The sequence below is a fragment of the Parus major genome, chromosome 1A (genome assembly GCF_001522545.3).
Source record: "Parus major isolate Abel chromosome 1A, Parus_major1.1, whole genome shotgun sequence".
In the NCBI taxonomy this organism is placed as follows: domain Eukaryota; kingdom Metazoa; phylum Chordata; class Aves; order Passeriformes; family Paridae; genus Parus; species Parus major.
In genome coordinates, this window is record NC_031773.1 from 65,894,368 (window position 1) to 65,912,947 (window position 18,580).

An 18,580-nucleotide genomic window follows, 5' to 3' on the forward strand; every position below is an offset into this window, starting at 1 on the left:
ACTGAGGCACCTGAAAGAAGCATGGGTCAGCATCCACAATCCATTTTAGTTATTTATTTTCTCTTTGGATACCATAACCTCAAGGTGTGCATTGCTAAGCCTCCTTCAGATCCTCCTAATGGTGATAAAGGGGAGGTGACCAAATCCAGCCACCTGAACAATAGTAACCACACTTCTGTTAAGCTCACAGTGATGCCTTAGCCATAATTCAATTTAGTGCAACATCACCCTCTCATTTTTAACTCCTGGTTCCACCATCACTGCCCTGGGCTCCTCCTGCAAAGGCATCACAGATCAGAGGAGGAGGAAATCTTCTCCAGACACTGATTCATGGCAGCAGCCCTGGGGTGGGCAGTGAGCACTGCCCTCTGGAGCAGGTATCATTCTCCATCGACGAGGGACAGAACTGTTCTAGTTAGCCAGCCAAATTCTAGTTAGTCAGATTAAATTAAAAAACCAAATAATGCCAGTATTCTCCTTGCAGAGTAAAAACTTGAGGGGATTAGACAGCTCAGTGTGTCCAATTGTACAGCTCTTCTCCAGGCATCTTCAAATGCCAACAACAACAATAAAATTTACTCACTTCAAAACCTACTGATTTTTCTCAGCAATCACAGCAAGTTGGGAGTGAAGCTTTTTTTGTGTAATGCAGAAAAACATCACTCCTTCAGATTGCTCAGATGAAAATGTATCTGAATTTGCAGTCACTGCTGTGGGTTCTTCATTGATATTTATGTCTAGCTCAGACAGAAAGACCCACTGAGTTTTTCAAGTAACAGCAAAGAAAAAAAGGAAGCACTGATTTTATTTTAAGGTTATTCCTTCAAACATTCTCAACATTTGTACATTTTCTTTTTGCATTATGAGGAGAATCTTGCTCAGCCCCATTCCAAGGTACCACTGTTAGATTTCTGTCTCTGCAGAGTTTTGACTGACAAGGAACAGAGGGGCAGAAAGCTCAATGAGGTGAATTAAAGTGGGTTGACAGCAGGGACAATAACAATATTTAACATTGAAGGACACACAGTGCTTATCAATATACCTTCAACCCAGTTATAGAAGATGACAACAACTCCTGCCCCCTTTGGATTTAATAAAAAAAATGAAAAAAACAAAAAAGGCTGTTGTATTGGCAAATTAAGCTCCTTGCCCTTCACCAGAAAAGGGAGTGATAAAGTCCATTTTAATAACTTTCTATATGGAAAAATCTTTATTAGGGTAATGGAGTTTGCATTTCTTTAAAGTAGTCAGAAGGTGTTTGTGTCCTGCCATCACCCTCTTTATAACAGTTCACATCAAATCTTTAATGAGAGTAAAGCTGATGAACTACAGGCATTTTCACAGCTGAACTCTGCCAGAAAACTCTTGAGTCTCCCACAGATGTTTCTGCTTTTGAAAATGATGGAAACTTCATGGATTATTTCTTACTCCCAGTAGCAAACGTCAGTAGAGCTTTAGAAGAATGCTGCTCACCGCCAAGAAATAACATTAATTCCCAAACTGGGCCAAAAATCCCTCAATTTGTTCATAATCATGTTTGCTAGAAACCACTAATTGTCACTGATCACCCAGGGTGCAGTTTACTGTTCTGTGAATATTCTGTGCATTCAGTGTAATATTCTGTGAAGGACTCTGTTTTCTAGAAACAATCTTATTTTAGGTTTTTTTTTTGAACTGTGTTTTACAAATAGCATCTGAGAAAACAGATGGGGGAATAGAATTAAAGATTAATGAGGCAGGTTTCCAAAGAGCGAGAGAAATCTTAGACTTTCACTGATACAAATAAGCAGTGATTAGTTAACCTTATCCCTCCATGATGACATCTGAAACTCTGTATGGAAATGAACTCAAAGCAGAATTTCACATTCTGATTATTTTTTACAGGAATGACCCATGGAACTGAAACATTTTGATATTTACAGCTTCTGACCAACACCCCACTTCAAGAAGTGCAGAAACAGACTCACCTTTCCAAATATTATTGGCAAAATCAAGGTGCTCCCAAGCTGGTCTTGCTTGTTTAATTCCTTTTGCTATGAAGAGATTGTCCATGGGGTGTGAGTGTGCTGCCAGTTATTTTTCAATTATGAAGTGCAACACAACTGACTGAGCTGCAGCCCTCTGACAAATATTAGGAGAGATCTGGATGCTGACTTTTAGCTCAGCTCTATTACCTCCTCTACAAGATCATCAGAAACAAGAGATGCAGCACGTCCTGAATACAGACAAACCTGAGCTTTGGCCAGGCAGAGAGAGTTATTTCAGATCTCCTGCTAGGAGAATTTCCCAACCACGCTCTCTATTATCCCAGAGTAATCTGACATCATTATCTGCCACTTGCAGAAAGAGGGACAGCACTCCTGCAAGGAGATGGGCAGGAGAGGTGGCTTTATTTGCAGCCCGCAGTTTTAGGCAGCCTCTTCAGAAAAGCAGGGATTACTGCTGTGGATGAGAGAACAGGCTGATCCTGAGCTCTCTACAGGCTCTTTAACTTGGACAGGATCTCCTACAACCTCATTCTGCCCTGCTTCCAGGGGAAAATTGTGCTTTATGCTGGGAATGCAGTTTTGTTGCACCTTTATGGCTCCTAAGCAGCAAATTCAAGGGATCAGGAGCAATCCCTCCTGCTCCATAATAGGGAATATCTCACTGAATCACTGCATGAGAATCCATGGACAGGATGGAAGAGGCAAGGGGAGAGATTCTTTCAATTTCTCTTGCCCTTCCCCATTGAACAAGTTGGAGATGATAAAGTAGTGTTTACAGAGCAATTTTTAAGCAGTTCCCCAATCTCAGCAGCTCTGTTTATAAATCCATGTCGACTTTTTCATGCACAGACCACTCCCTTAGGTCGTGGGGCCCTGCATACAAATTTTGGATTGATATCTTAGCCAAGCATCTTAGCAAACATTAGTAAATGTAATATTCTTGTTGTACCCAAGATGGGGAAAATCATTAACCTTTCCCACACAAGTAAATAGAGGCATAAATCAGATATGGAATTCCCCACAGCACATGAATCAGTGGGAATACTTAGGGATAAAAACTTCTAGAGGCCTTAAAAATCTACACAAAGCAGTTTTAAAACCTGTGTGAATATGGGCACTGCTCTTTTTCCTGTGTTTTCCATCCCAAGAAAAGCCTGTGGAAATGTGCAACACCCCCATTCTAAAAGCATCATTGTGCTGCTAAGGACTGTCAGATCACCCACCATGTGAAATATTTAGCTTACTTTGTCTTGTAGACATGAACAGGAATGGTAAATGAACACCTAGAAAAAGGGCTGAGTGAAATTCCTGAATGCAAAACTTTTACTCAGATTTTTCTGCAGTTTTCTGCTATTTTGTAAAAAAAGAATGCATTATGAAATGGAAAACACCAAGCAGCTTAGCTTTCCTTTTCTCAGAAATCGGTACTGAGAGTGGAGAGCTTCTTTGCACAGGAAGTGCAGCTCTAACATTATCAGCTGTGCACCTGAAACCTCTTCAAATTATAGTGCAGAGAGGTGGGAAAAGGGATGAGAACCCCAGAGGAAATTGATTTTTGGTTTCATCCTCGAGCTTCTTACCATCTCTAGCAGGTTCAGGAGTAGCTGGCTGTGTTTCCTGACTATATTGTAAGCTCGACAACAAAGCTCCACAAACTCCTGAAAACGCTGTGGGTTTTTTCCACCCTCTGTTATGAAATACTCCATCTCTGATGTGAAGATGAAGGGAGCTCTGTCCCTGGAAAAGAGAACAATTACCTGAGAAACTTCACCCAAAACAGCAAATCATGCAAGACAGTAAATATTTGTAACTCATTATTCACATTTGTGCTTTCCAGTATTACCTTCCTCATTATTTCATCTCTCCCTTTCCCAGTGTGGAAACCTCTATTGCTCTGTGTGGTGTCACTGACTAATTGGGACAGAGACAGGTTTGACAGCAAGAGCTTCCTGGTGAGAAATCCAACAACTGAGCAAGTGTTTTCTTCTGGCTCTTTGTTTTTCTTTAATTTCTTGACTCCATCCTGAAAGTGAATCTGGAAACAAGTTCTCTCCTGGTATTGAAATATTTAGAAGTTGTTCTCAGAGAGGGTGGGTTATAAATATCGACTCCCTGCTAGGCAAGAAGGGAATTTCAGAAAAAGCCCTACACCTCCACAATCCAACAACAAGAAAACCCCAAGGTATGATGCTATCATTAAATATACACCATCCTGAAGAGATGTTTCTGACTCCAGTTAAAACAGAATATAAATACATTGTCTTGTTTTCTCCACAGTTACTCTGTGTTCACCCTTGGGTAAATAAGGTGCAGAATCTGACAACATGGTTTGCCTTTTTTTTTCTTATCACCAGCATAGTTTGTGGCTATGGCATGCTATTTCAGAAGAAAACAGATTAGCCAGGCTTCTCCTAACAATCCTATCATTCAGTAGTTCCAGAAAGGTCTGATAAACTGCATCCTCACACAGAAAAACCTACTGCAGTGATTTACTCATCACAACTGTGTACACAGAACCATGTAAATAGATTAGAGGGCTCTATTCCAAGGCAATATTCAGTCTGTTAACTCTTAATTCGAAATAAATTCAAATAAACTCAGTGTTCTTGGTAACTTCAAATGCAGAAATAAATTTCAGGATGTCTTGCTAAAACCTCAAACATGGGCTGAGTCAACCCATTGCTTCCTGATGCATTCATAAATGAGACAGATGAGCTTTCCTGGAGTTTTCCTCATCTTCCCATAAACGTGCCTGCCTTACATTACTGCAGAAAAAAAACCAAGTTGGCATGAGATTTTAGACTACAGCTGGAAGTTAAAGTCACAACAAAAGCTCAGGTGGCTTCCCACTTTTATATCTGGAAAGGCTTCCATGGCAGCTAACTCTGAATCCTCATCTCCCACAGCTGTCTTTCACCTCCAAACAGTCCAGACCACTAGGGTGGTTTTTAAAAAAAAGATATCAAAAGATATTCAGTTTAGCAAAGTAGTGCTAGGCATAATGAAGGTCCACAATAAAAATTCTTTCCCTCCACATTTTTCTGTACAATGTAAGATGTGAGTGCATATTTGGAGGGTTTTATTAAAGTTACACAGTTATTGTGTACTTTTGGGCTGTAGATCTCAAAGAACTACAAACCTGTGTCTGTTACTGATTTCTGGGAGTTCAGGTTTTCCCAGAACCTTCTTTCACTCACTCATTCATTTGTCTTTTAGCTTATTTTTTATCAGTGATATTTAAAATAGACATTAGGTGTTAAATATATTGATACAATTAGAATAATGAAATTCAGTTTGTTGAAGCCCATTGGAAAGAGAGAGAGAGAGAGAGAAAATTATCAGTGTTAACATCTCGATGTATATGTGACAGAAGGCCAATATAAATCTGAGAATGTCTAAACCCCAAATTTCTTCTTGGGCTAAAATATTCCAAGTCAAAAACTAGTGCTACAAATATGATGCATTTAGTTCAAAATTCACAGTTGATTTCTGATGTCCAGCTGCATCAAGAGACACAATCACACCATGAAAACACAGCCCTTTCTGAGCTGGTCCAAGTCTCCCACACTGAGCTGCTTGAGCTGAAAGCAGATACTGCAATCAGAAATTACTTTACTGGAAGAAATATGGTTTTTAACGTTGCTGGGTTGGGCTGTGGGCCAACTTCCCCATAATGTAATGACTGCAACATTAGTCATTTCTCTTGCTGTTGTTGCTAAAGGATCTGTGTGAACACACAACTGATATTTTAATGTTTACATTGTTTAGAGATTAATTTTGCTTGTGGGATGACTGAATGCAGTTTTACAAGGTTCTTAAATTTCTCAGTGTCTTTTGTTCTAGGGCATTAGGTCAGTCCTCCCTTGTCAACATGCAAAATATGATGTAGGAATTTGATTTCTCCAATTCTATTTAAGGCCTTTTGCTATCAGAGCCTCTCCCACAAGGTAAACCCTGCAAGCCCTGAATGCTGAAGCTCCAGTAAAGAAGGTGGATGTTCACAAAAGGAACACTTTGAAATGTAAATTTAAAAAAAACCCAAAAAACTCACATAAAGCCAACTTAGAATATGGCAAACAAGATCCACTAGAAGGAACAACACAGTCATTTCTTACAACAGCATTATAAAATAAAGTTTCAGTGGGAAGAGATGCTTACTGTCTGAACAGAACATAAAGGATTCTGCAAAACCAATTAACAGGATGAATGCCTGTGCATGGATGTAAAATGTTCCTTCCTGTTTTCACAAACTCCTCTGGATAACAAAAAACCAGAAGGGAAAATTCTCCAGCAAAATTAGAAGCAGCCAAGTCCAGTCCCTGTCCATCATGAGAATTTACATCAGCAAACAGAGGCTGTTTCAGCCTCCAGAAGGAGAAAAGTAATGTGTGCCCTGTTGTTGCCCCATGCAAATGAACCTCACCCAGGTGCACAGGCTGAATTTCTCTATTTAAATCAGCACATCTTTAACAGGTAGCCTTTTCTGGGCCAGATCACCAAGATCACATTCCATTCTGGCATTTATTCAGAAGATGAGCAGTGCATCCAGAGGCCTGGTAGCAACAGCCCTCACTTGGACCTCTATTTATCTATTTATCTAATTTATCTATTAGCTTGCTCATGGGAACTTATCTAAAATTACAAACATTAAATACTTCTTACCCCAAAACACCCTCAAGATCACAGCTGAGGCCTATAACACTTCATATGCATGAGATGTTTGATGACCAATGATTGCATTACAGACAATGGGAGCTAAAATCTGTATTGATACAACTTGCTGCCTCCATCAAACTAAAGAAATCCCTGGCATCAGCTAAAAAAAACTGGGATGATGAAGTACTTTCAAGTAAAAGCCTTTTACCATATCTCTGTAGACCAAAAGCTTTTTTTTTTCTCTTATTTATGGTGTTCTAAAGAAATGTGGAATTGAAGCATTGTTGAATGACCTCTATTGTGTAATTATAATGCTTGGTACCATTATTTTTAGGAAAAAAAAAGCCTCACTGAGAGAACTAATATGGCTTGAGATTGACCAAAGATGAACAGCCAATAAAACCCCCAAAATCATTAAAGCTACCTTATCACATCTTGAGTACTCTTTTCTTTCCTTTTTTCTTTTTCCCCCACTAAAGCCCTAGATGAGATTAATGAACCCTTTGGTTTTATAGTAGAAATCTGTCAAAAAGGAAATATTCCTGTTTATGACAGAGTCTGGTTGAAGTCCTGGACTTTAATACTTTACTATGGCTGTGACAAAAGAGTTTACTCAAACCATTCAGCAAGAAACAAGGCTACTTTATGGTTGTTTTTGTTGTTTTTTTTTTTCCTTTTAGAGATTTAAGATTTTCATGGGAATGCATTTTGCAGTTCCTCTGGAGATTATAAATGTTTGGATGATAAATCATGAGAGGGAAAAAAAAAAAGAAAGGAAACCTCAAGGAAATGAAGAGATCAGGCAAAAATAAACTTGGTCTGGGGTGATGGGAACATCTACTGGGACTTCACTGTGGGCTAGAATAATGCTGCATTCCAAGAAAACCAGTGAGAGCATCAGGATTTGTTATGAAACACAAGATGTAAACTGATTAACAAAGCTTGTAAGGTCAACAGTGGTTTTAGTTTTTTCTGCTCTGAATCTCACGGTGCAGAACATTTAAGAATGATACACAAACTTCTTTTTGTATTAAGTAGGAAAAACATATGAGATAACCAACAACAAAATGACCTTTGCTCTGATCCAATCTAAGCTTTTTGACAGTGCACTTATGGAAAAGTCCAAGTCACACCCATTAATGCAGTGAGAGCAAATCTGTTGTGGTCCAAGTTTTCTTATGGACAATGTGTGAGAAACCACTCAGAACTCTTTGCAATTTAAAAATCAGCTGCTCAGCAGCAAAACCACCCCCATATATTCTCTGACTGCTTTAAAATCATTTTGTCTGAGTCAAGAGTGACTGATAATATTCAGCATGACCACGTGGAATTTAGATGTATCCAATAAAATAGGAAGTGCTTTTAGGGAGTGCTTGACTGCTGACATCCTTTGCAGCAAAAGCCAAAAGCTTATTGAAGAACACAAAATAAATGAACATGAGTGCTTATTTCTCTAAAGCCAAGTGAAAATATTTAATCACCGTAATCATAGACATTTGTAGACACAGTAAAAAGCCATAATCAATGGCACTCCTTTTATGTATTAAATAATGAAACAGGGAACAACCACACAACACAATTCATCACCAGCAAACATAAAGAAATATGCCTGGGCCTCCATTTTTCTTCTTATCAGCACAAGATCATAAACATGCTTCTGGGATTCTCATTTAGCCTATTCTCAAAGACTTTTATGGGAGAGTTCTTCTCTAACCTCCCCATCAAATTTCTGGTTTAGGATGTCCCCCACAGCATTTTTTTCCCTAATGCCTAATCTAACTCTTGCTGTGCTTTCATCTTATTAATTCTTGCTCTTTCCTAAGGGAAGATGAAGATCCCATCTTCCTTCCAGCAGCCTCTAAAGTATTTGCAGACTATTACTAAGTCTTCCCTCAATCTTCTGTAGACAACTTCTTCCACCTTTCCTCACAAGTCCTGTATTTCAGATGTCCAATGATTTTAATTGCTTTTTTTTTCCTGGACTCCTTGTAATTTCCCTGGGCTCCCTATCTCCATCTTTCTAACAGTAAAATGTTAAAAATATTCCAGGGGAAGTTTTCCTGGTGAAAACAAAAGGTTTACTTCAAATTTCAAGCCCTTCTATCCAGCATCTTATCATCAACTCATATTTGGCTGTGGTAAAATGGCAAGAAGGGCTCTCAGATCCCTTTCTAAAAACTCTTAATCCAAACTTTCACCACAACCAAAACCTTGTACAGAAGGCCTCTACCAAAAAATGAACAAACACATTCTCTATCCCATCAAACTGGCTGCTAATGAAAATTCTGAAGGATGCCACATATAAAGATGTTCCACTCAGTATTTATTAGCTCATACCCTGCCAAAACTTGAAAGATGTCACTAAACTGGAGTAAGTCACCAACATCATGGAGGGGCTGAGGAACATGGACTTGTTTACCCAGGAGATTGAAAGGTTTCCAAGAGGCCAAAGGGGATTTTCTTGTATCTACAGGAGGCTCTAAAACAGATGGATTCAGACTAGAATAAGAGAGAAAGCTGAACCAGCTGAAGTTCTGACTTGCCATAAGACAAAACCCAAACAAACCCCAAACCCCTCATGATGAGAAAAAGTAAATATTGAAACAGGTTGCTTTGGAAGATCATCCTGGAGGGTTTTAAGATTCAGCTGGACACAGCCTTGGGTAAACTGGTCTGAATTCAGTTCTGACCTCATTCCCATAACACAGATTTCTGAATGCCCTGAGCATCCTGGCTTAAGTAAAACTACATTTTATGGACAATTAAAACTTGGACCTAATAGTTTTTTTTACCTAAATTCTTAAACTAAATGACCAGGCCAATATGAGGTTACATGGTTTTAACTCTATATTGTGCCATTTCTGCTGCTGTTTGAGGTATCTACTGCAAGAAAAGATTTCAAACTACAAATCTGAAGTCTCATTTCTGATTGAAGTTTTACCCACAGTATTTTTTACATTAATGTCTACCTTTAGAGGCAGAAACATTAAACTAGAAAGAATTTCTTGAATTCCTAAGGCAGATAGTTCTTAAACTATTATAGCCTTATTTATTCACTAATTCTTCTTTTATGTATATCAAGTTTGCTAATATCATTTTTTACTACCACAGCCTCACTATTAGCTCTTTAGTCAAATTGCTGTGTTGAACATACCCATTATTTTGATCAGCCATAAAAGAAGAATTTCCCACATTGGACTGTCCTATTCTGAAAGATTTGTGTCTTCCTGTCAGTAACTGAATTGTTCTCATGGAGATTTAATCATGTTTAATGGATATAGTGGAAAACAAACTGTAACCCTTGCCTAAGCTAGGGGCTGATTCATCTGATTCTCTCTCATTCTGATTCATCATTCTGTTGTAAACTGAGTCACAGCAGCTGTTCTTTTGTGCCCTTTGCCTGTGCAAAGTGTAAGGGAGAGCTGTTGGAGTCTGAGACACAGAGTGTGTGCTCTTGTCTCTGATACCTGGCTCTAAAATCCAGGAAAACACTGAATTTCATATAACATAAAATTTATGGGCATGTTTTCATGGTGTTACATGAAAACAACTGTTAAAGTTAGATAAAAAAGCTAAAAGTGTGAGTGTGTATATTAGAGAGTATTCTTAAGTCACTGGGTGAAAAAGTTAAAGTTTAAACTAGTTTAGAGAGCAAGATTTAGTGTTGTCTCTTTCCTTCTTTTCTTCTTCTAGAGGTTTTTGAGTAGTAATAAGTGGTTGAATAAAAAATGCCACAGTGCAGCACACAGGTGATGGTCATTGGGTCATTAAGAAAAATAATATATGTGTCTATTGTTAATTAGATAAAAATAAGTATAAAGATAAAAGAACTGCATCGTTCAGGGCCATTTTGTGCCTTCAAAGCCAAAGTGAGCCAAAAGAGCAGGATGAATTGAACAAAAAGTCTGTAAAGACTTGCCAAGTTTTGTGATAGCATCCTAATAAACACGAGAAACAAGATCCTAATGAGCTTTGGAGTTTTCTTCCTGACCTGAAGAACTGAGATAAACAGAACTCCCTGTGAGGGAGTATCCCAAAAGAGCTCAGCCCAGAGGGGACTGAGAAATCCACGTGTGAAGAGAAGTGCAGAAGAATGAAAAAAACAGATTAAAAAGTTAAAAGTGTAAGATCCCTCTCATTCTGGGCCAATGGAAGCTCGTGAGTGGGAAAATCACGGAGATTTGATCACACCTGGTCCCGAAGGATTCCTGTGCTGACAGTAACAGGGCTGCTGAGAGCTGAGCTTAGACATGGTCACAGGTCCAAGGACAGACCCAGTTTTTGCAGTGTGCTGCCACAGGGACCCATCTGCAACCCTCCCATGGAGCAAGGAAGTTGGCAAAGCTCATAAAGAAACTAGTTGGAGGCACCTCTGGATGGATTTCACTCTGGCTGCAGTGCCCAGCCCCTGCTGCAGTCTCCAGTTCTGCCACAATCTGAACACAGAATTTATTCTTTAATGTCACAGAATTTTAACCTTCCCATGCAGTTAGCTGGTGGCATACTTTGGAAGATCCCTAAAAAGACGCTCCTTGAAAGGAGATCTGCTCTGCTTTAGGGACATACTTGTCTTGATTAGCTGCAGATGTTGTCCTGTTGCAAACATTGGTTAGGAAGCACCCCTGGCACCAGTGTCAACCCTTTTTGGGCTGAGCTGGGCTCTCCTGCTCTGACAGACACAGACAGAGCAGCCTGCACTCAGCCAGACTGCAAAACAACACCCAGGTGGAATCCAATCCTTTCTGCACTTCACCTTCAATATTTGACACTGCTCAGTGCAGCATTCCCCATGCCTTACACCATTTTCTAAGACTATCAAATTTTCTGTGTTTGTTAAGAGTTTATTACTAGCCCTATTGATAAACCACTTGAGAGTTAATTCACAAGGAGATTGGAGCAATTCCTCTTGTTAACAGAGATTGCTGGACAATTGCTTTTTGTGTCTTGACTGGCCCTCAGCAGAGAAGAAGACTTTAAAACTGAGACCTAAAAGGTGCCTTAAAAGAACCTAAACAAGTAGGATTATATGCCCTACCCATGGAATATTCAGCTAACAGGCCTTTTCAGCATGAGATGGATATTTAGAAAACACATTAATAGATGGTTGCAGGGCATCTGTATATCACCAGGCAAAATATAGAAATAAACCAGTGATGAAGAAATTGAATTGCAAAGAAATTCCTTGGGGCAGGGGATGAAATCCTACATGAATTAAATACATCAGTATGCTTTCCAGCTAAGGATGAAGGACAAAGGCGTAGTGTACAGAACAAGAAAAAGAAAAAAAAAAATAATAACAAAAAGAAGACCAAGAAACAGAGATTAATTTAAAAGTGCTTGATGTATACTTGACTGTGTGTGAGAACAGCTTCCCCTGAATATAAATGTACATTTGAGTGCATGTGAGAACAGCTCCCTCGAACATAAACAAGTGTGTGTAGAAAGCTTTCAGAGGAAGGGGTGATACAATGAAATGTTTCTGATGGGAGCAGGGAGGGGAAAATACACATCTCTATAAGCAGTTATACTTTGAAAAGGATAACAAATAAAACTGTAATCAAAATGGACAATGACCATGATGTCTTCTCCCCCTTTTCTTTCTGGTTTATTGTTAAACTTCCCATCTCTAGAGCCATGTCCTACAAAAAATCACAGGATGGCTAACAGAATGAGGAGGAAAGAGGAGAGAGGAGGGGAATTTGATAGGAAATCCCTTAAATACCTCATGTGCAGCCAATCTCCCAAAGCAGAGGGAATTCTGATGGCCCTGGAAGCATCAAGCAGCTTCTCCAGCCCACATGGTTAACAGGAACACCTGGTAACTTCTTCAGGAAAGTGAAGATAGGAAAGCAGTTTATGCTACCCTTGGGGTGAAGGAAAAGCCAAGAAGGATTCTGAGAGTTGCAGCAGACAAGAACTGTCTTCCAGGAAACTCAACCCAACAAGAGGAACAAAGCTCTTGCATGAACAGAACTGGATACAGTCAGATCCACACAGGCACTGTATGGAAAAAAAAACAGTGCCTCTCTTAATTGTCTGAGTACTTGGAAAAGGATAACCAAAAACAATGGAGATTATGAAGTGGGCAGTGAATATAATTTACTTTGATTTCAAAGCATTTCAGTTGAAGTTCCCCCACAAGTGTCTATTACTGAAAAAAATCCAACAAACCAAAAAACCAAACTAAACCAAACCATGCAAAAAAAAGGGAAAAAATATAGAAACAACAATGGAAAAGGGCAAACTATGATCCAGGCTCAATAATTAGAGAAAGCACCAGGCTAGAAAGAATAAACCCCCACCTCTCAAGCAAGAAGAAGTGCACCTGAAGCCCCTGAGTGCAGTTTGTGCTGTTCATGTGTTCTCAGACTCAACTTGTGCTTCTGCTGCTCAGTTTGGGACAGCTAGAGTCACTTGAATTTCTAAAGTGATGGACTTCCCTGATAAATTCAAGCCCCTTTAGGCCTTGACACCTTGGAGATGATGCTGTTTCACATACAGATCTTCTGTATATTTCCATTCTTTATGTGTATGGAAGTCTTTAAACATCTGTATAATCTTATTAAGATCATTTGGGCTACTTAAGGTGCTTTAAGTCATGAAATTAAATCTTTCCAGGGTTGATTTTGTCAAAGATTTTTGGAGGGTGGCATACAGGAAGTGCTGAAAGTGAATAGTGGCAAAGAATTAGGAGCTACCATTTCACAGAAACTAATAAACCCAGACACATCATGCCAGGAAAATAAATATAAACCACAGAGAATGAATTAATAATGAGACTTACTGAAAATTCCTACTGAAATCCTTCAGTAGGATTTCAGCATCTAATACAGGCATGAGTTTTTGTGCATAAATTTAGAAAACAAAAAGTGATTATGCTTCTAAGTTTTTACTTTCAAGTTTTAGACTGTATGAGTACTCTAAATAAAATTTTTAAAAGGTGAAAAGAAAAAAGTTAAATGTATTATTCTCAAATTCTTCCTTCTTCCCCATTTTATCTTTTTTTTTTTAGGAAAAAAGAGAACAAATGTAGATACAGTACAATCAAAAATGCAGATAAAACTTATTTTTCCATGTCCATAAGCCAACATTTCTCTTTTAGAAAGAAATATCTGAATTTTCTTTTTTAAAAATCAACACTTCTAGTGAGACATTAACACACATTTTAGGTTATTAACACTAAAGATGAAAAGTATTACTTTCAAAATAAAAAGAGGCACTTCTATAGTTCTCTATACTTAGATGTTCTGAAGTACTTTTCAGTATAAGAAAACCAACCTAAGAAAAAAGTGTGGGAAACATAATTTTCCCATATTTTTGAAACTTCCCTAATAACTAGAATTTCCCAAAGGAATAGTTAGGCTGTCTCTAGTAATTAACTTTGTAGAAGAAAACCAGCTTAGCAGATTTAAATTCTGGGAAAACCATGCCAAGAGGCAGGATTAGTTTGGCAAAGAGACAAGAGGGTCTCTGTGATTCAGATCAGGGAAAAGAAAAGGCCAGTGAGTGCTGGAGGTAATCAGGATGACTGGATGTTCAAAGAAAAGAATGGACACTGGTGTTATCAAAAGGTGGATTTCCAGTGTGCCATGAGCACTTCGTGTCTTGCCACCAAGTCTCACACTTCTCATCACTGAAAAATGATAAATGACAGCGCTGGAAGTGGCTGGTAGTGAGGAGGATGTGATTGACTGCTGAATTTTGGATTAATTCAGTTAGCACAGGATTTAAATAAATCTCTTGCTGCTTAATTCGCCAAGGAAGGAATGTTCAAAGGGAGCTGGTCAGAACTGAAAGGAAGTAAACAAAGGCAAGCAAAGCATGGCAGGTAAAACCATGAACCAGAATCCTTCTCCCAGACCACCTGATGACTGACCTAGACTTGGATGATTATCTGGATATGTTATGTCATATTATATTATATATTATATATTTTATATCATATATTATATACTACATATTACATATTATATTATATATGATATATAATATATTATATATCATATATAATATATCATATATCATATATTAATTATATATCATACATTATATATCATACATTATATATTATGTATTATATATTATATATTATATATTATATATCATATATAATATACATTATATATTATATATTTATTATACATTATACATTATACATTATATATTATAATATACAATTTTTATTATCTAAATTTATATACATTTTATAATATATAATATATATTATATATTATCAGATATTATATAATATTTTATTCTATATTCTATATTCTATATTATGTTATATGTTATATGTTATGTATTGTATATTATATACTATATACTACATATGATATATGACATGTGATATATAATATATAATATATAATAGATAATAGATAATAGATAATAGAAAATATATATTAGATAATATATAATATATAAGATTAAGATATAAGATATAAGATATAAGATATAAGATATAAGATATATAATATATAATATATAATATATAATATATAATATATAATATATAATATATAATATATAATATGTAATATATAATATATAATATATAATATATAATATATAATATATCATATATATTAGATAATATATATTAGATAATACATATTAGATAATATATATTAGATAATACATATTAGATAATATATAGTATATAGTATATTATATGGATATTATCTGGATAACATTGCACCTATTTACCTGTGAGTGGGTCTGAGATGATTATCACAGGACACTCAACAGATGAAGAACAAGGCAGATATATGAAGAAATTAAACAAGAGTTATTTCTTCCTCCAGTTTGAAGTGTACCTGCAGACTTGCCTGTTTTTGGGGGAATGTAGGGTCAAAAGTGGAGGCTGGGTTAGAGAATGAAAGGAATTTTATTACTGCTAGCAAAAGGTGTCATTCAGTGTGATTAAAAAAAAAATAGCAAGAGAAGATAATGAAATCTCACGGTTCAGTAGGAAAGTTCCCTATGGGACTTTGGGAATAATTCTCCTGCCAAGATCTCTGTTATGCTATTGGTTAGATAGGTCATAAATCTCCCTCCAACACTTCTGAAATATTAGCTCCAGATCCAAGGAAAGATGTGTTTTTATTACTATTTAAAGTATTTACTGCACTGTGAAGGCACATGTAGAAAGAAAGTTCCTGATTCCTCTTCCCTCTCATATCAGGAAGAACTGATTTTTGACTTGGAATCAAAACTGAGCAGATCTAGTGGATATCATTTAAAGATGAGGGCAGGAATTAGAAAAGTTCACTAATCCCCTTTTTATGGAATTAACAATCAGGAATGCAAATGTGAGCATGACTGGATGAATGATGTCAGCTTAACAGGTTCTCTGTAGGCTCATTTTGGATGTGCTGGGAGGAGCTGCAGCTCGTGTTTGTGAGTCCCAGAGCTGCCAAAGCTCTCCTTGCACTTCACCTCCATCAGGAGAAGGACTCCTCATGCAGGATGCTGCAGAGGACCCACCCTCAGGGAGTTCCATGAGGAATTAGATTTTGGTAAGGGCAAAAAGAAAGACCAGGAAATGGACAGCTGTGGCAAGCAGCTTGCCATGTTCTGTAAGGAATGATTTACACGCTTCAGGCAGGGATTCCTTGCCTGTAACCCTTCATTGATCTGCACAGATCTCATTTTACACTCACACACAAAAAAGGTTTGCATGATGTGTGTAAATCCCAAGTGCAGGGCTTTGCATCTGATGCTTTGCTTTCTTTAAAGCTCCTATAGAACCCCAGAATGTAAGTAGAATATCTATCTACCAGAATATTTATCTACAATACCCCCCCAAAGGGTCAGCACTAATAATTCTTAGGTTTGGCAGCATTGTGCTGCTGTTTTTTCAATATTACCTCAAGTAAAAATCCAATAAGAACTCAAATAAAAGTAAAATAGCAGAGCTGCTAAAGAAACCAGAGGCCAAACCTGTTTCAGGACTTGCCTTGTGGGAATGAGTAGATACAACTAGCACCAAGAGCTTCAAATTTTGAGAGAACCTGAAGTTTGTGATGTGTAAAAATGTGATATCCCTGTGTTCCAAATAATATGTTACATTTCAAGATGGTGCATACAACTCATAAGGACAATGGTCATTAATACTGTATGACTAAAACATTAATACAGAACAATACAATTAATACAATATTAATCTGTTCTGTTGCATGTGGGCTTGAGGGAAACAATGATTATCCCATGGTGTTTGCAGAGTGCTCTTAAGTGGGAGACCCAATTTTCCTAAGGAATCAGGAGGGCAGCCCATGAATGGAGATCCTAAATACATGATTTTATTCTGTAGTTTAAAAGCAGTACACTGCATTGAGAAATGGGAAAATAGGCTGATGTTTGTGGAAGTGACTCTATTTTCAAGTTTTCATAGACTTAATAAAAGGTTGTAGTATAACTGAGCTGTAATACAGTAATATTAGTATCTATTTTTTATTACTGCTCTTACATCTTCTAAATTTGGTTGTTGTGCCCCCTCTTACGTTTGCTTCATCCTGTTGTTCACTCAACTAGGTAATTTCTTGTTTATGCAAAATTACTACTCAAGGAAATTCCTGCCAGGTTCCAACAGGAGTTTTGCTGTAGAGAAGGATGCAGCACTTGACAAGGAGTGTGCCTGAGTATGTTTTTATTGCTCTGTTCTGCTTTATTCTCTCCACAGCAAATAAGGAGGATTAAGGGTGCATATCTTGAATGATGGATGATAATTCTAAGCACTGCAACTAAATCTTTTCACTGCCTGAATTAGAAGTACTTATTATCCTCATCAGCTTCCCTCATATCAATACTCCCATGCTGTTGTGTCTGTCTAACACACTGAGACAGTCTAGAGCAGGCAAAGGCCAGCTTAACAAAAACAAAAAAAGAAAAAAAAAGGAAAAAAAAAAAGAAGAAAATTAGCTCAAACTTAATTCTGACACTTGTTCTGGAAATTTTTAGAAAACATGGATGAAAGACATACACACACTACTCATCTTGTCACTAAAGGGGAACATCCATCCATTCTTTACCCTGCTAAAACAGGGTAAAGAAACTTAAAACAGCTCCTTTGTGTTCTGGACATGCTGGCATTATCCTGTCCTTATCCCATTTCAATTCATTCCTTCCCAACATGTTCACAGTAGGAACTTGGATACATTATCACACTATTTCTCCTTAGCATGACACAGGTACATCACACCTACAAAGGTAATCAGATATTTGCAGAGCAACCCCTGAGCTCAGTGTGGTTTGATGTGGAACTTCAAAATACAATGAAAAAGTTTGCAAATTTACCCACAGAGTTTAATTATTCTCCATGTCTATTTGGAGAGTTTGGTTCCTTCTCTGAATATGGGAAGAAAGTTGTCAATTAGATAAAAGGATTTGGATCCATATTAGGAACCCTCAGTTGGGGAAAAAAAAAAGCAATGGACATCAGATTTCTTCTCTTCTGGTCACTACTGAACTACATCACTCAAATTCCTGACCAAACAAGGATTTGCATTTTTCCTTTACGCTGGAAAGGGATCTCCATCATCTTCTGCTCCTTTTCCAGTCATTCCTACACTTTTTAGAAGTGTCAAATATGTTGTTTTAGAAAATACAGGAAGAAGAAGAAAAAAGAAAGTGTAGTCTCGCTTGTATTTTTTTTTTAAGGGAGTTGAAATTTCAGACCACTGCTTTGAAGTTCACTGTGTGTTATTATAGATACCAACCTTCTTATGCTTCCAAACATCTGTGCATGACCCAAAAATCTTCCAAAATCTATGTGGAACATGTGTCCAGATTTTGTCAGCATTATGTTGTCACTGTGTCGATCACAGACTCCCAGGATGAAGGTAACAACACACCAGCCAGCACAGGAATAAAAGAAATTCCTTATGGCCTAGTGAGTAAAACAAAAGCTCTCACATGAAATATCCAGATAAATTTAT

General features: G+C 37.4%; 1 protein-coding gene across 1 annotated transcript in view; it reads right to left on the minus strand.

Annotated features, from left to right (window-relative positions):
* PIK3C2G (phosphatidylinositol-4-phosphate 3-kinase catalytic subunit type 2 gamma) overlaps positions 1 to 18,580 on the minus strand; it is a 173,366-nt gene that overhangs the window by 32,152 nt on the left and 122,634 nt on the right. Inside the window, exons 24-25 of the mRNA XM_033514641.1 lie at positions 18,362 to 18,531; positions 3,569 to 3,725 (exon numbers count right to left, since the gene is read on the minus strand). Of these exons, the coding sequence (XP_033370532.1) occupies positions 3,569 to 3,725; positions 18,362 to 18,531 (327 nt within the window). The remainder of the gene's footprint in view (positions 1 to 3,568; positions 3,726 to 18,361; positions 18,532 to 18,580) is intronic.